Source organism: Anolis sagrei, chromosome 1 (assembly GCF_037176765.1).
Source record: "Anolis sagrei isolate rAnoSag1 chromosome 1, rAnoSag1.mat, whole genome shotgun sequence".
In the NCBI taxonomy this organism is placed as follows: Eukaryota; Metazoa; Chordata; class Lepidosauria; order Squamata; family Dactyloidae; genus Anolis; species Anolis sagrei.
This window is the reverse complement of record NC_090021.1, coordinates 293,633,943-293,649,930: the sequence shown is the minus strand read 5'-3', so window position 1 is coordinate 293,649,930 and position 15,988 is coordinate 293,633,943. Positions and strand designations below refer to the sequence as shown.

Genomic DNA, 15,988 nt, shown 5'->3' with positions numbered 1-15,988 from the left:
TTAGCTAGTCAAGTAAGCTCTGAGATGGGGGTGGGGTTCTGGAATTACATATGAAGTTCAAGGTCACCAGCAGCAGCTAATGATTCCTAAGATATAAAGTCTTATTATTGATTGCATAATGCCATTCCTTTGTTTCTACTAGTTTAACAAAGCCACTCAAAAATCCTGAATTCAAGAGTAAATGCAATACTTGTAGAAAGCAGGCTATGGCAGAGCTTCATAATAATGAATTTTCAAAGGTCGAGCTAGCCTTAGCAGATGACAATCTTTGAGTTGTCCTCCTCTGCCTAATTTTCAAGGGATGCTTCCTTTTCCTAATTTGTGTACCGTTTTGTGTAGTCACTCACCCTGGATTCATTTTAATTTAAAAGCATTTTCCTTTTTAGCTGTAGAAGGTCATATCATTCATTGGATTGAAAGTAAAGCTTCTTTTGGTGATGAATGCAGCCATCAAGCTTACCTACATGACCAATTTTGGAGTTACTGGAACAGGTAAATCTTAATTCTTTTGTAAGCAAAACATCTATAGTTGATGTTCTGTTGTTAGCTTTCTGTAGAAAGAAAAACTGAACTATAATTGTAACCAACTATTATACTCAGAGTACCAGGTTATGGGAGCCAAATGATTCTAGTATGTGTTTTTCATTACATAGGCATAGTATGTAAATCAATAAAGCACTGGTGAAAGTTCCCAGTGTGGCTTTTTGTTGAGCTCATCTATTTCCAAAAGCTATAGCATGTTGTACCTTGGTTAAAGAAATGAGGCAGAAGTACTTTTGAAATTTTGTGACACTAATTTGATCCATCATTTTGCCTCTTTTTAATATTTCATCTCCAGAAGTATCTTGAATTTATATATCTTTTGGGAAATGCTTATATAAAAAAGCAGAATTGTCCATTTCTCTTCAAAATTGGATCCATGTTCTGCTAAGGATCTTCAAAACAACAAGCGTTGTCCAGTTTGCTAAATTTTAGGGCTATAATATCCACAACATTTACTCCTTGTATCCACTAAGAATTAAAACATTCCCTTGTAATTCCTGTTTTGAGCTGAAGTGTCGGGGGTTGGTGACTTGTATTCAAGATTCAGTTAAAAAAAAAAGAATTGGGTCAGAGTTGTGCATCTATTCTTTGGCAACAGTTTTCAGGTGCTACTGTACAGTATCTGAATCGCTGATTCCATTATTTGAAAAGTGCATCAGAAGAAGATGAATATTGGTGTTGTGATGTGACATTTTCTGGTTTTTATATTTTTTAGCTAAGCCTCTTGATGAAGTATGTCTGGGGTTTTTATCATATTGAACATAATAATCTTATGTTTCATTCTCATTGTGGTTCAAATTTTTCAGCTGCAGAGGTGTGTTAGGAATGCGGCTTTGTGAGGTTTGTTTTATCAAGCCAGACCATTGGTCTACATCAGGGGTCCTCTAACTTTTTAAACAGAGCGCCAGGTCACAGTCCCTCAAACCGTTGGAGGACTGGATTATAATTTGGAAAAAGCATGAATAAATTCCCATGCACACTGCAGATATCTTATTTGTAAAAAAAAAAAACACACTTAAAACAATAGAATAATTAAAATGAAGAACAATTTTAACAACTATAAATTTATTAGTATTTCAATGGGAAGTGTGGGACTGCTTTTTGCTGATGAGATAGGATTGTTGTTGTTGTGTGCTTTCAAGTTGTTTCAGACTTAGGTAGACCCTGAGCGAGGGCCGGGTAAATGAACTTGGAGGGCTGTATCTGGCCCCTGGTCTACATAGTCCAGTATTAGCTATTCTGGTCTCACTTATTCCTAGAACTGTTACCTAGGTAGAAGAGCTATGGGTTGAACCTGTACTATGGTCGCTACTGAGACAAAGCTGTTTTTGCTCATAAGTATTGCATGTGTTTATATGTAAAAATATTAAACTGTAAGAAAACCTAATTTGGTATACTTCATTCTGTTTCTGGTGTAATTAAACCATTGAATTCAAAAGTAAATTTGTGTGCTTATACATACTTCTATGATGTACTAATGAGTACATTGGTATCATCAAGAGACAGATTAATTAATAATTAGTAACCATATTGTCAGTAGTGACTTACAGTAAGGATGCAGTCAGTTTACTTCTTCCATTGTTTGCAAATTGGGCTGCAGTGTCTCTTAGACTACATTTTAGTGAGTCCCAAGAGAAACCTTGATGCTGTTATTATCAGAAGCAACTTCGCAACATTTGAAGAATGCACTAACAAAATGACTTCTTTGACACTGATATTAGAGTAATGATAATTCTACATAATGAGAACATTATTTCTTCTACACTCTTTGAATATGAATAGCGAACCTTCAATCTGATATAATTTTTCCCTATTTAATTGTAATCTAAATGTCTTTAGTATTCTGCATACATTCAAAACAAGAGACAAGTTGCTCTAAATTCTTCTAGCAAGTTAACTGCTAATCAACACTCCCAGTTTCTTTTCTAAAAGTATGTGCAGAATGTTTCTAAATATATTTATGAACAAGTTATTCTAAGTTCAATGAGACTTGCTTCCTAAGTCTTCCAATGGGTGTGTGTGTATTTATTTTTATTTAAAAGTGCATATGACATTACATTGTACATGCATTCAGAATTAGATCTTCCTTGTTGTCCAATGTATACAGTTCAATAATGGTATGTCTTATGAACGATGAGGAGAAAAAATTAAGTTCCATGTATGTATTTGGATTGTTAGATACACCAGACATTTACTTTCACCATTTTACAAAGTTATTGAAGGAATACGTTATTAAAATAGCTGAGTATTTGGACAATAATGCTATGAGTTATTTTGTTGTGATAAAAGTCCAACTACTTGGACATTTTAAGGAAGGTCTTTTCTCTAACATAATGTCAATATCTAGAATTTTGGGGATTTTAAAAGTTTACCTTGTAAGATGAAACATACTGGCTTAACAAACAAGCTTAGTAAAACCTTGGGAGTTGCATTTGTCAAGCATCTAGGAAAACTGTTCATGCATACCCAGTGTCCAAAGCTTCATGGCAGCCAAAACACAAAGAACTGAAAGGTCATTCTTCTTCCTGCAAGATGATGGTTTGTTGACATATTTTTGACACACTGGTATAATACCGAAAGGTTTTGACCTTACTGCAACTCACAGGGACTTAGGATTGGCTAGGCCATACACTGCTTTTGAAATTTCACGCATTCTGCATTGGTGTTCCCTCTCTCATTTCCAACCCATATCCTAGCATTAATTAGCTTATTTCAGAAAATGGGCTTGGGTGAAAAACCTATTTCAGAACATGGGCTTGTGTGCTGCATAACTTTTTTTTTCATTTGGAGTATCATTGCTAGAGCAAATCATTCTAAATCTCTACACAGAAATAAAATGTAGTGAATTGTAATGTTTTAAATGAAGTTAGTTATCCTAAAAGGAAGGAAGACCTCACATGCTTGGAAATGGAAAGGCTGCTATTTTCTTAATGTGTATGTGTAAATAAGGTATTTTTCCTTTGAATCAAGTTGTACATAAGTACTGGTTTAAATGAATAATGTCTCCCAAATGAATGGTATAAGTATATCTTTGTTAATGTTTGCCAATATTTTGAAGTTATTTAAAAAAACATAGTATTTAGCAACCAGTCATTGCTTCTAATCAGCTAGTCTGAAATAGCGTTTTCAAGATTTGGAATGTAAGAGTGCTTCACAATATCAGAAAAAGTTTAGTATGTTTGTGATAGGTCTCATCCCACTATGAATTTAACTATAGGAGTAAGACAACAGGAATACATTCACATTAGGTAAGTTTAAGATTGTATTAACTAATAAATATAATTTTGTGAACCTCTTTTCATGTTGTATTTTAGTGGCATGCCAGATATAGACAGTCATTTATAAATGATGACTGCTTTTTTTCTTTACTTTTCCAAAAGTAAATACAATATCATATTTTTGTTGCTTGAATTATACATCTCTTCATATTTCTCTTCTTCAAATATTTGTCACAGCATCAGAGGCTATCCCATAATACAGACAGAATGCTTTCAGCTTCTATCTACATTACCGCAAGGCTTCAGCTCCAATTTCCTTGGTATTTCTCATTCAGATTAGACAAGCATCTAGGCTTACGTACGATAAGAGCTGACAGCATAGATCCTGCTATGTTTGCCAAAGGCCTGGTCACAGACACTCCATGATGTCAAAGAATGTCAACCCCCACAGACCTTACCTTTCAGAACCCCTTGTAATTTTTAATTGACATTTACATCTGACATTTTGAATGTACATCTTATTGTTGAGCCTTTATCTACATATGAATAGTAAAAACAATTTTCTGTACAGTATCAAAGCATTAAGTTTTTATTATTTACAAAATTGTTTTGCTTTCTGTAACTCAGGCCTATCTACTTTCCCTCTCCTCTTGTGTAATTTTGTTAATGCTTGCCTAGTCCAATTAGAAATCTTTGGCTATCTGTGTGTGAAGAAAAAAATGAAAAAGGAATTGACAAAATGTAATCATATTTTGTGTAAGACACACTAAATGTACATTTGCAATGCAGGAATCTGCTTCATTCTTTGGGTTTTTTAAAAATTATAATGACGAATCACTTTAAATTGCATTAAAGCAGAATAGCTGAGACAAAATAATATTTGAAAAACATACGCTGTGCATTAAACTTATGCTGGGTAGTAATTTTTCCATGTTTTCCAAATGTAAGTTTTAATGTGAAAAATTTCAAATTTAATAAACAAGAATAATTATCCTAAATTAGAATAAGGAAGTACAGTTACTCATAAATGTCAATAAGCAAAGAACAAGCAGAAGTGGTTTGTCACAAATGATGCTGCCTTTCTTCTAATTAGTTAATTTACATTTTACAAATTAACAGTAAAATTCACATAGAAGATATTCCAGCAGCATACCATATCTTTACTGACCTGTATTTGTATCTGCCAAATTTAAGTTAATTAGAAATGTAGATGCTGTTTGTTTTATCTGTCACAAAGCTCATCTTTTTAAAAAGGCTAGACCCACTCTTCCCCCCAACATTTATCATCTAAATAATAGTCTTCCCAAGATGGCAGCCTCATAATAAACTCTTTTCAGTGGAGTGATGGGTAATGAAGCTTGCTTGTGAAGCCAGCGAAAAATGTTGTCTAGCCAAATGCATGAATATGATGGCTGGAGAATCAGTGGACTTTCTCAGTCATCAATCTTTTTAGTAGCCTCTTATACATCTGAATATTTTGATAGATGACCTAATAATTGAGTTATCTATCTTTCTAACCATCAGAGTTGCATAAAAATTATTCTCACATACTACTGAATATTAAATATATTAGACATCCAGTAAATTTTTCAAAAAGGGGCCAGGTGCTGGAGGAATTTTATTATATAGACTCTTCTACTAAATTAACCAATGGTAAAGAATTGTGCCTTCTTGTGCAATTCATATTTGAAATAGTATAAAGAATAAAGAGTAGAGATACAGCATCAGACGGAAATATTAAAATATTAATTTACATGTTAACAACATAGGCAAATAAAGAAGAGAGATTGGTGACCAATTTATACTGGTGTTTAAGATTAAAATATTTTCTCTAGTCTGTGGGATCTAATTAATTAAAAGGGGCATTTTATGCAGAATTTTTGTGATCAAGATATTTCCCAAATGTTATTTTATTATTTGTATTTTTTATTTCTAAATGTTACTTATATTATTTACATTGACTACTTTAAAGATAGGAGACGCCGTAATCTAGAGATGATATTTTTAACCATTTCCTCTCATACATATTATTCTAATGCCTGCTTAGGTGGGATCCAGGATGATACATTGAGTTATTTACCTGTCCTGCATGGGGTTGACTTCCACCTTTATGGACAGGGATTAGCTTGGAAAATATATCCTTGATATTAATTGTTCTTCTCTAAGAATGGTGTTGTCTGTAGAAGACAACCATCTTTCTTCTATAGACAGAATTATGTAAGTCTATACACCATCTTTCATTAAAGTGAAAGGGGAGTTTAATTAAATATAAAAATCACACAAAACTGATTCATAAGAATTGTAATTAGAATAAACCTCAGAATTTCAAGAAGTTTAGAATACAGTATTTGAATCCACTGAAGTAGTAAATTAGATCCTGCCCAAGCCTCTCTTTCCTTAGTTGCCAGCCACCTTACCTTAGATGTCAGGGCACCAAGACATTAATCTCAGTTTGGCAAGTTGTTGAAAAGGGCATTCTTTGACACATCTGGGTCTCAATCTCTGTAGGACTTTACAATTCTACAATTAATGAAACGTCTCTCAGTATTCATAGGTAACAGAGAAATATATTTTCAAAGAAATATCAACATTCATTAATCTACTTTAAATGTTTCAACTTGAAGCATATACACAAGATACAGATTTTAGACTGTTAACATCTCCTTAAGCCAGACTGGTGCTTACAATTTTTCCGTTAAATAACTCCGAATCATACAACATGCATACATATGCTATCTTCCAGTTTGCATCAGGAGATTTATGTCTTATTTTTTAAATACTAATTTTCAGATCTTGATAAAAATACTTTTTGGATTACAGATCCCAGAACACCCTATCCAGCAGGTCTAAAAGTGCTACCATTTCACCTGTGCATAGAGTAATCAAGAAAATTTCTAATTGCAATTTAGCAGACAACTATCTTCCAAAATGAAGGAAAGGATTGTTTCTCACCAGTAAGAAAAAATGTTCAAATCTATGTATGTCCATTTTAAAAAGGTTTCTGAACATTTTGAGCATAAAATTGCACAAATTCATGTTGATTTGGATGCTAGTTTTTAGACAGACTAAGTGGAGTGTTGGAGCCCCTGGTGGTACAGCGAGTTAAACCGCTGAGCTGCTGAAATTGCTAACCAAAAGGTCGGCAGTTCAAATAGCGGGGAGTGGGGTGAGCTCCCTCTATTAGCCCCAGCTTCTGCTAACATGCAAATGTGAGTAGATCAATAGGTACTGCTCCAGCGAGAAGATAACAGTGCTCCATGCAGTCATTCCAGTCACATGACCTTAGAGGCATCTACGGACAATGCCGACTCTTCGGCTTAGAAATGGGGATGAGCAGAGTCGGACACGACTAAACTAAATGTCATGGGGAAACCTTTACATTTACATTAAGTGGATTGTGAGATTAGGTGTCTATCTTCTACCCGTTGCGTTCCAGGCTGGCTTCAGGAGATGTTAGCAGTCTAAAGTCTGTATCCTGTGTATATGACTGTGGAGATGGACAAGGTATTTTGCGTGTTTACTACTTAAAGCTTGTTGATGAACATAGGTTGACACAGTGGGCCCAGAACATGGTGAATGCCTTTTGCATGATGGGGTGGTTCTGCTCACTTTGTCTATTTTCAACGTGCTGTTTTTGGCTGGTAGTATATATTCATCTTGTATTTAAATATGTTGTTTCTACCTTTATCCATAGAAAGAGTCAGGCAATGAATGGTTGTTGTTATTTCTGTGGCTGCTGTTGTTGCTGCTGCTGCTCTGAAATAATCTATCATGTAACTGCTTCTAAGGATACATACCCAGAGCATTTGCCACTCAGTTGCCAATATTCATTTAGGGTGGAAGAGACTGAGGACAGTGGTTTAGCCTCAAGCACTGTTAAGAGTAGATCTGACTACCGATGTAGTTTGAGAACCAAATTCATGTATAGGATTAAATAAACTTCATCCAAAGGTAATAAAGGAACTTGATGATATAATCTCAGAGCCTCTGTGCATAATATTTGAGAATTGCTGTTTATCATGAGGACCCTGGAGACCAAAGAAAGGCAAGGGTTGTTCTCATCTTCACAACAGCAGGAAAAGAGAATCTGGACAGCCCCCATCCAGACAGCTTGGTATCAATAGCATGTATTGAGAGATACAGTGAGAATACAATCCTATGACTCTTTCACAGAGTCCCAGAGGTGTTTTGTTCATTTGATCACAATGTATGCTGGACCATCTCTAATTTGGAAGCAGGGATATCTTTTTTTTCCCCATGCCTCCATTCATACCCACAGGACCAATTATTGCACCCTGCCTACAATGTTGAACAGTATTTGTTGAACAGTACTGTTCAACTTCTGTAAGAAGCTATTGGGTGCATTCATAAGCTATAATTTCACTATAAATTTTGGTTATACCTGCATTCGGGAAAACTCTGAAGGCCCTAGAGCACAACATGGATGTAGAGATGGGCTGCATAAGAGCCAGGAAACAGTGTGATGAAAGACTGGACAATTTGTCCTATACAGAACTGTATACCCTCTGCAATGACAGGTGTATAGCCTGTGGCATTCTTTATCCAGTGTTTCTTAAGTGTTTCTATCTGATGTGAGGAGCAACATTTTTTCCCAGTGTGTCAGACACAGATAGCATATTTCTATTCACTGGCTCCAATCGTTTCTTTATGTGCACAGGCTATAGTTGTTTCTTTCAGACCATGGAACGCCACTTTGAGGAACACTAACTTAAACCAGGAGCCCCCGATGGCACAGTGGGTTAAACTGCTGAACTGCTAAACTTGTTCACCGAAAGGTTGCAGGTTCGAATCCGGGGAGCGGTGTGAACTTCCGCTGTCCGCCCCAGCTTCTGCCAACCTAGCAGTTCAAAAACATGCAAATGTGAGTAGATCAATAGGTACTTCTCTGGTGGGAAGGTAACGGTGCTCCATGCAGTCATGCTGGTCACATGACCTTGGAGATGTCTATGGACAACGCCGGTTCTTTGGCTTAGAAATGGAGGTGAGCACCAACCCCTGAGTCAGACAGGACTGGACTTAATATCAGGGGAAAACCTATACCTTAACTTAATTTAAACCATCACTAGCCCCAAATGCCCATATAATGGCTGTGGCAAAGAATACTTGTTATCACCTTCAACTCATATACCAGTTACAGTAATTCCAAGACATGTTAAACAATATACTAGCAGCCCGTGGCTTGACTAGTACAATAGGCTTTATGGGAGTCTAGGGCCGATTTTAATAGTGAGGCTATAAGTTGATGTACCCGGACGTTACTGTTAACAAAAATTGCACTGACTGTTAGTTTTGGCATTCTTAGACATAATTAAATACGTAACTTAGGATTGGAATTTGCCACATCTTGCTCAACTGGCTCACCTAGGAAGCAGTCCTTCTCCATGGTGAAGAATTGTCTTTCCAGAAATAAAAACGGTATTTGTTATGACCTTACACATGCTAAAAACTCACCTGATTATTTTCTGATTAAGGCCACTTGATATTTTGATTATTCACTTACAGCTATTGTAGTCATATTTTAACAATAAAGTATGCTTTATTGCAATTTTATAATTGTACACTGCCTAGATATATAATATATGAAAAGTAATATATAAATATTGTAACATGTCAGTTACTATAATGAATCTGGAAATGTTAGAGTTTTGATTTTTTTTTTTTTTTTGAGAAATTAAATGTTAAAATCTCACTATTCAGTTGCTTGGTACACTGTCATTAAAATGGCAGTTCATATAATATCTTTCTATATTTAATTTATGAAGCTTTGCTATTTAGGTTATATAGTGAACACAGAAACTTGTGTTCCTTTTTGTAGATATTGTAAAACATCTGTATTCCCTCTGGATTGTTTTTAGTTAGCATAGCATCATCCATCACTGTTACTTGATATAAAAACCAAGGAGTCATGTGCTTTTGTTTTAAATGATAAATATTCCTTTGTGATGAATACTCATAGGCTTCCCCAGATTTACATCTGAATTGAAGCCGAATAGCTTCTCTGATGTGTGACATTATTAGTGAAATAAAGACATTGTTGTTGTTGTACACAGGCTTGGACGATGACATTACAAGGCTACACTAGCTGTGATGCTGAAAAAAAGTTGTCGCCCACAATTTTTCTGAGGTCTGTCGTTTATCAAAAAGAGGCAATCTGCCGCAGGAGGATCTCTGTGGACATTCCTATTTGTGTGGTCTGAGCCTGTCTCTTCATGTTTCATTATTTAGGTCTGATGTGTAGTTAGTTCTTATCAAAACTAATACTATCTGAAGTACTAGGCTTCCAGTGGTCACATAACCAAGATCATGGGTTTTTTCCAGTATGACTAATATTACTAAAGACAGTATCTCCTTAAATCTGAATGTTGCTTTAGTGTCTATATCAATTACATTTTCTAGGTGTATTCCATTTGGGTATGTTGATTTCAGCTTGTGTAAATACATACACATCTACAGTGTTTCCAGACTTGAAGCATAGCAATATAATATTTAATCTTGGAATTCAAATCTCTTAAATAAATAATTTATTGTACCCAAGATAGACCATACCTCATGTTACACTTAATTTATTTATATATATATATATATATATATATATATATATATATACACACACACACACACACACACACACACACATATATATTTATAGAGAGAGAGAGAGATTAGTAGATATGGACTGAAATACAACTTGTATTTATATTTGAATTGTTCAATTGATATGTAATGTTTATTACTTTATGTTTAAATTGATATGCTAATTGTTTAAATTGATATGTCATGCTTATTATTATATGTGTAATGCGGCATTGTATGCGATGGTCTGTAAGCCGCCCTGAGTCCCCCATTGGGGTGAGAAGGGTGGAGTATAAATGTAATATAATAATAATAATAATAATAATAATAATAATAATTGTTTCTCACATCAGGTTTTGAAACCATTGATTTTTACATATTCTACCTACAATTGGTAGATTTGCAGCTTTGGGTTTTTAAATCATTGTTATTACTGATGTTAGTGTTATTGTAACTTATTACCAATATTATTTTAGCATGAGTGCAATAAAAATAACAGAATTTTAAAAGGTACCTCGGATTATTTTATGGCGGGTAGTGTTTAGGTTGAAATCTTTTGTGTTAAAATATATTTTTTCACATTCAGTTGCATTAAAGGGTAAATATTGATAACTGTACTATAGAGGTAAAGTTAAATTTGAACATTGACTGGAAAGTTTGAACCTTGGTCACATATATGCATCTTGCAAAATGTTGGTCATGATTAAAAAACAGATCTGAACAGATCATATTGCAAACGGATTAAAAAAAACCCCAACACACTTTTGTTTTCATTTTTATAGCCTGTCCTCTGGGTTGAGGGTTTTTCTTTCCCTTCTTGGTTATACAGTGAGAGTGCTTATGGGTTTTGGAGACCTGAAGCTCTAACTCCACTTGAATAAAGACAGTGATTATGGTGAGTTTCTGCCCAGAGTTAATCAGCTGCAGGATTTGTAAACTGCACATATGTCAGAGTTGAAAATGTTAGCACTCCAGTAGAAGCTTGAAAAGGTTAGATCTGATAAAAGCCATCAGCAGTTAAAGAAAGTGATTTATGGGACTGTAATGACACAAAATGCCTCATTTATCACTCCTATATAGATAGGTTAAGGTTTCAGAGTCATACTTGGAAAAACTTGACCACTTAGAATTGTCAAAATAGGTCCTTAATTGCCCATCATGCATTTCAGTTTGAATTTCCCTCTCTCATCTTCTTTAGGGGATGGTGGTAATTTTATCTTGTTTTGTTCTTGAGTTTTCCATTTGCTTTTGTTTCAAGTTATTCAGACTTTTTGTACAGTATAATATTAGCTATGTAGATTTTTGTATTGGATAATACTGTAGAGGTGAATACTCATCTGTTTCACTTATACATTTGTATAAAGGTTGGTACAAATGGAGAGGAAACAAAAGAGGTTAAATTGTATGTTGGATTTTTTATTTATTTACTTATCATAAACTTGTTTATGTATTTCTAATATGAATTTATATTGTAATATTTTAACTGATCTTTCTGTTAGTGTGTATGGTATGTCCGTTCAAGTCAACTCTATCATAGGATTTTCCTGGCAAGATTTTTTTCAGAGGAGCTTTGACGTTGCCTTCCTTTTAGGCTAAGAGAGTGTGACTTGCCCAAGGTCAGCCAATGGTTTTCCTGAGTTAAGCAAGGATTTGAATCATGGTCTCCTGAAGTCATGTGTACCATTCAGTCCACTGTACCATGCTGGCTTTTGTTCTTTTGATCGTACACGTTGTCACCAGTATTAATTGTTTTTTCCATAATTTTAACAATTCAGTGGCATATTAGTGGAATAATCATTTACAGGTATTTCTAATAAGCAAAAAACAAATCCCTTTTCCATAACATTTTCAACATTTATGACAATTGCATGTGCAGTTTCAGCTGTATTCTGCTTGTTAAGCAACTATCCTTGAAATCAGATTTAGAAAGGTATCCGCAACGTTTCTCATGTCTTCTCGTGCTTTGCCCTTGTGAAGTATTTTCTAACTATAGAAAGGGTTGATAATCTTGTTTATAATCCACAATCTTGTATTTTGTGGACTGTATTCTTTAACAATCCTATGTCTTTGGCCCAATCCAGACAATGTTGTTTGCCCTTAAATATTTTGAGATTTGTTATACATGTGTGGATTGTGATGACACTTGGCCCTCTTTATCCACAGATTCTGCATCCAGAGATTCAACCATTCATGGCTTTTTTAAAATGCCATTTTATATATTGAACAGCATTTTACTATGGCAACGTTTATAATGGGACCTCCGCACCCACAGTTTTGCTATGCAGAGGGGGTCCTGAAACTAAACCCCAGAGGAAACAAAGGCTTAATTTGCCTCACAGATTTTAAGTGACTTGAGCATAAGGAATTTAGCGAATTAAAGTGACAGTTATTATAAAGAAGCAAACTTTAGGAAAACATTCAGCTTGGATTTAATTCCTTGACATGAATTAATTATTAGAAATATTTAAATAATCAGTTGTTGAGAAAAGAGCCACAGTAACAAGGCAATCACTGGTCATTCCAAAACCCGAAGAAAATGATCAGTTCAGTTCGAAAATATATTTCCCATTTCAATCTTCCATAAACATACTTTCTTTTACTAAATACAAATTCGAACGGTGATGACAACTATATTTGCCATTCATGCAAAATAGCTAAGCAACATCCCGACAACTGGCATAGTAACATAGATCATTCCAATATCTTAAGACCAACAAAACAAAACCTTATCAGTCCATACATTATATAAATGTATTAAGCGATTTCAGTAGGGCTCTTTAAAGAAGCATTTATTAAATGTACTTGTGGCTGATAAATACAAAATTGTCTTATTCCTTGAATTCCAACATGCCATCTCAATGACTAAAAAGAAATGTGTTTAAAATGACTCAGTTGGAAAAAGAAAAGCAAAAGAGAAGTCTCCGGTTTTTCTAAAAATAAATCAGTTTGGCCTATCTTAGATAACTGCTACACTGAAATGTTTAGCATGGTACTACGTAGGTGCACCTCTTTCTGAGTTCGGCAATGGCAAGTATAATTAAATATTGCAAATATAATTTCACGTTAAATATCTACCTATTTAACAGCAAAATATATATTGAATTTGACACATATGCACTGTTCCATACCTTCATGTGTTTCCAGTACATGACCTGATTACTGGACCACCTTATCAACAGGTCATATAAAAATTCATACCGTTGTCAATAAAACCTTCTCCCAACTTATACATGAGCTCAATTTATATGAGAGTGTATGCAGTAGGGGTTTCAACTTAGTAAACATAAAACATTTAAACAGTTTCTTTTGAATGCTCCATACAATATAAACTCTTAAGATACTACATATTTTTAGATGCTACATATCAATTGCAGAAAATAGAACTTTTTAAAATTGAATTGATGGGTGTGTAAAATACTGTATGAGTTTATCATGGATTTCGTGTAAATATAGTATCTACTGGAGGATTATCTTAGTAATATGCATGTTTACCTTGTACATTTCATGCTATATTTCCACTTTCAGCTATTCACACTAATAATATTACATTTGAATCAGTAATATCACCAATGCCCTTTTAAATGTGAAAATGAATTTATTTGCATGTTTCAGTGTATTTTGGGGAAGTGGTTCAATTAATAATGTTCTGAAAGTTTAACTGGAAAGGGGGCAAGGAGTGTAGCCACACTGCAGAATTATAGCAGTTTTAGACTACTTTTACTACTATGGTTCAATGCTACAGAATTAAGGGATTTATAGTTTGTGAGATATTCAACCTTCTCTGTCAGAGAATTTTGGGCCCACAACAAATTTCAAATCCCAGGATGGAGACATAACCGTTGTAATTGTGCCAAATTGCAACATGGATGGTCTACAGGACTGTTCGGTAAAATATCAACTTTTAAATAATTTCATCTTTTCATGTTTTAGAGCTGGTTCCTTCCTTCAATATTTTATTTATTTCCTCTAGAAATGTTTTTATAAGCTTGCTTTGCTCATACTCTAGAGCAAGTCCATCATTCTCATTTGATTCAGGATCAAATTAATATATGTACAAGTTACCCTTCTTTTGTGTAAGGCATGTTTCCTGAATCAGTCAGTTTCATTGAAGTGCATTTTCAACGTATGCTTTCAGATTTCTTTTAAGTGAGGAAGTTTTCCCTTTGACTACAATTCAGAATTTCACTGTCCTTCAAAATCTTCTTTATATTATGAGAAGCAAACAGAGAGAGAATTCTTTTGAAATACTTTGTAAATAGTGTGTTTAGTTTTTTCTAAATCAGAATAAAATGTGCCATTATCTTGGTTCCATCCACCCAGCTTAACTTTCACTTGAAAGTTTATGGAAAGATCCTGTTAACAACAGAAAGGACTTTGAATCCACATAATGTGTTGCAGTAGCAGAGAATCAAGGTTGCCCTAGAAAAATCAATTCTGTCCTATCTTATTCTGGACTGCCATGCTCAAATGCATGGTTTTTCATTGGATCCCTTAGCCCTTAGGTGCAGATTAAAACTTGTGATGTGGAGAAGAGACCTGGAAAGCCCTTTACCATGAGCTTGGTCTACCTCCATCCAGAGTGAGCCCTATCACTCAAATTCAATTGTAAGTTCTAGCTAAAAGAGACCCTTTGATTCAATGGGAATTTGTTATGTCAGCAAGGTTAGTGCCATTGACTGAGTAGATCTATTTAGTTGAGAGTAGCATTTTGATTTAGGCTCTGGTCTTCTATATTCATTTTATTTTACTATTCTGTCTTTATGGAATTGTATAAATGTGTAGAGTACAATCATACATCACAAATACATTCTACAGTAACTGTAATTTAATGAGAGTTACTCTTGAAATATTAAAGAAGAAAGCAGGACTGAAAGGTTCAAAGTTGCTGACAAGAATCCAGGAGGTAGTTTAGACCTTAGACATCAGTAATATAGAATGGTCAGATAATCTAGCTGAGTGCATAATGTCAAAGATAAGCTTAGAATGGATGCACAAGTGTTGAGAGGGAAAGGGAGGTGTTTTGAGAGTGGGATATGATATAGCCAAAAGCACATACAGTGACCAGTAAAAATGAGTGGGCACTTATAGGGTAAATTGCAGCTTCGGAGAAGTATGAGCTCCTAAATTTTTTGAATGTGTGCACTATGGCCTTACTGGAAAGATTTACTTTTTTTATTTCATGATACCATTGGAGTTTAACCTGTCAGGTTTTCTATATAGGTTCATAATCTTCCTTCCTTCCTTCTGTGTAGTAAAGAAAAATGTGTACCTCTTAACTTTCAAGTTAAACTCTTGAAAAGATTTTTCACGAGAGCAGAGTGATCTTTAAATCATCATACAGTTTGAGTCCATTTAGTCACTGCATGTCCCTTAGCTTGTGCTTGTATTTCATTGCTCTCTGAAGAATTTCAATCTTTACAAAGGTTGTGGAGTGTCATATATTACCAGAAACAAATATAGGCTCTATCCTTGACAGTATGAACGAAGACTATTTTAACATATGCCTTAATGCATTTCATTTTGCTATGGTTTTAATGGTCATACATTGTAATGTTTCACTACATTATTACAGATAATATGCAAGTGAAACATCACCTGTCCAAATTACATGAAAATATCCTACATGTATTATT

General features: G+C 34.5%; 1 protein-coding gene across 2 annotated transcripts in view; it reads left to right on the top strand.

Moving 5' to 3' along the window:
• Positions 1-15,988, top strand: part of CDIN1 (CDAN1 interacting nuclease 1) — a 144,404-nt gene that overhangs the window by 89,455 nt on the left and 38,961 nt on the right. Inside the window, exon 10 of one of the 2 annotated variants that reach the window (XM_060759880.2) lies at positions 387-492. The exons of the other annotated variant lie outside the window; for it this stretch is intronic. Coding sequence (XP_060615863.1) covers positions 387-492 — 106 coding nt within the window. The remainder of the gene's footprint in view (positions 1-386; positions 493-15,988) is intronic. 2 annotated transcript variants of the gene reach the window in all.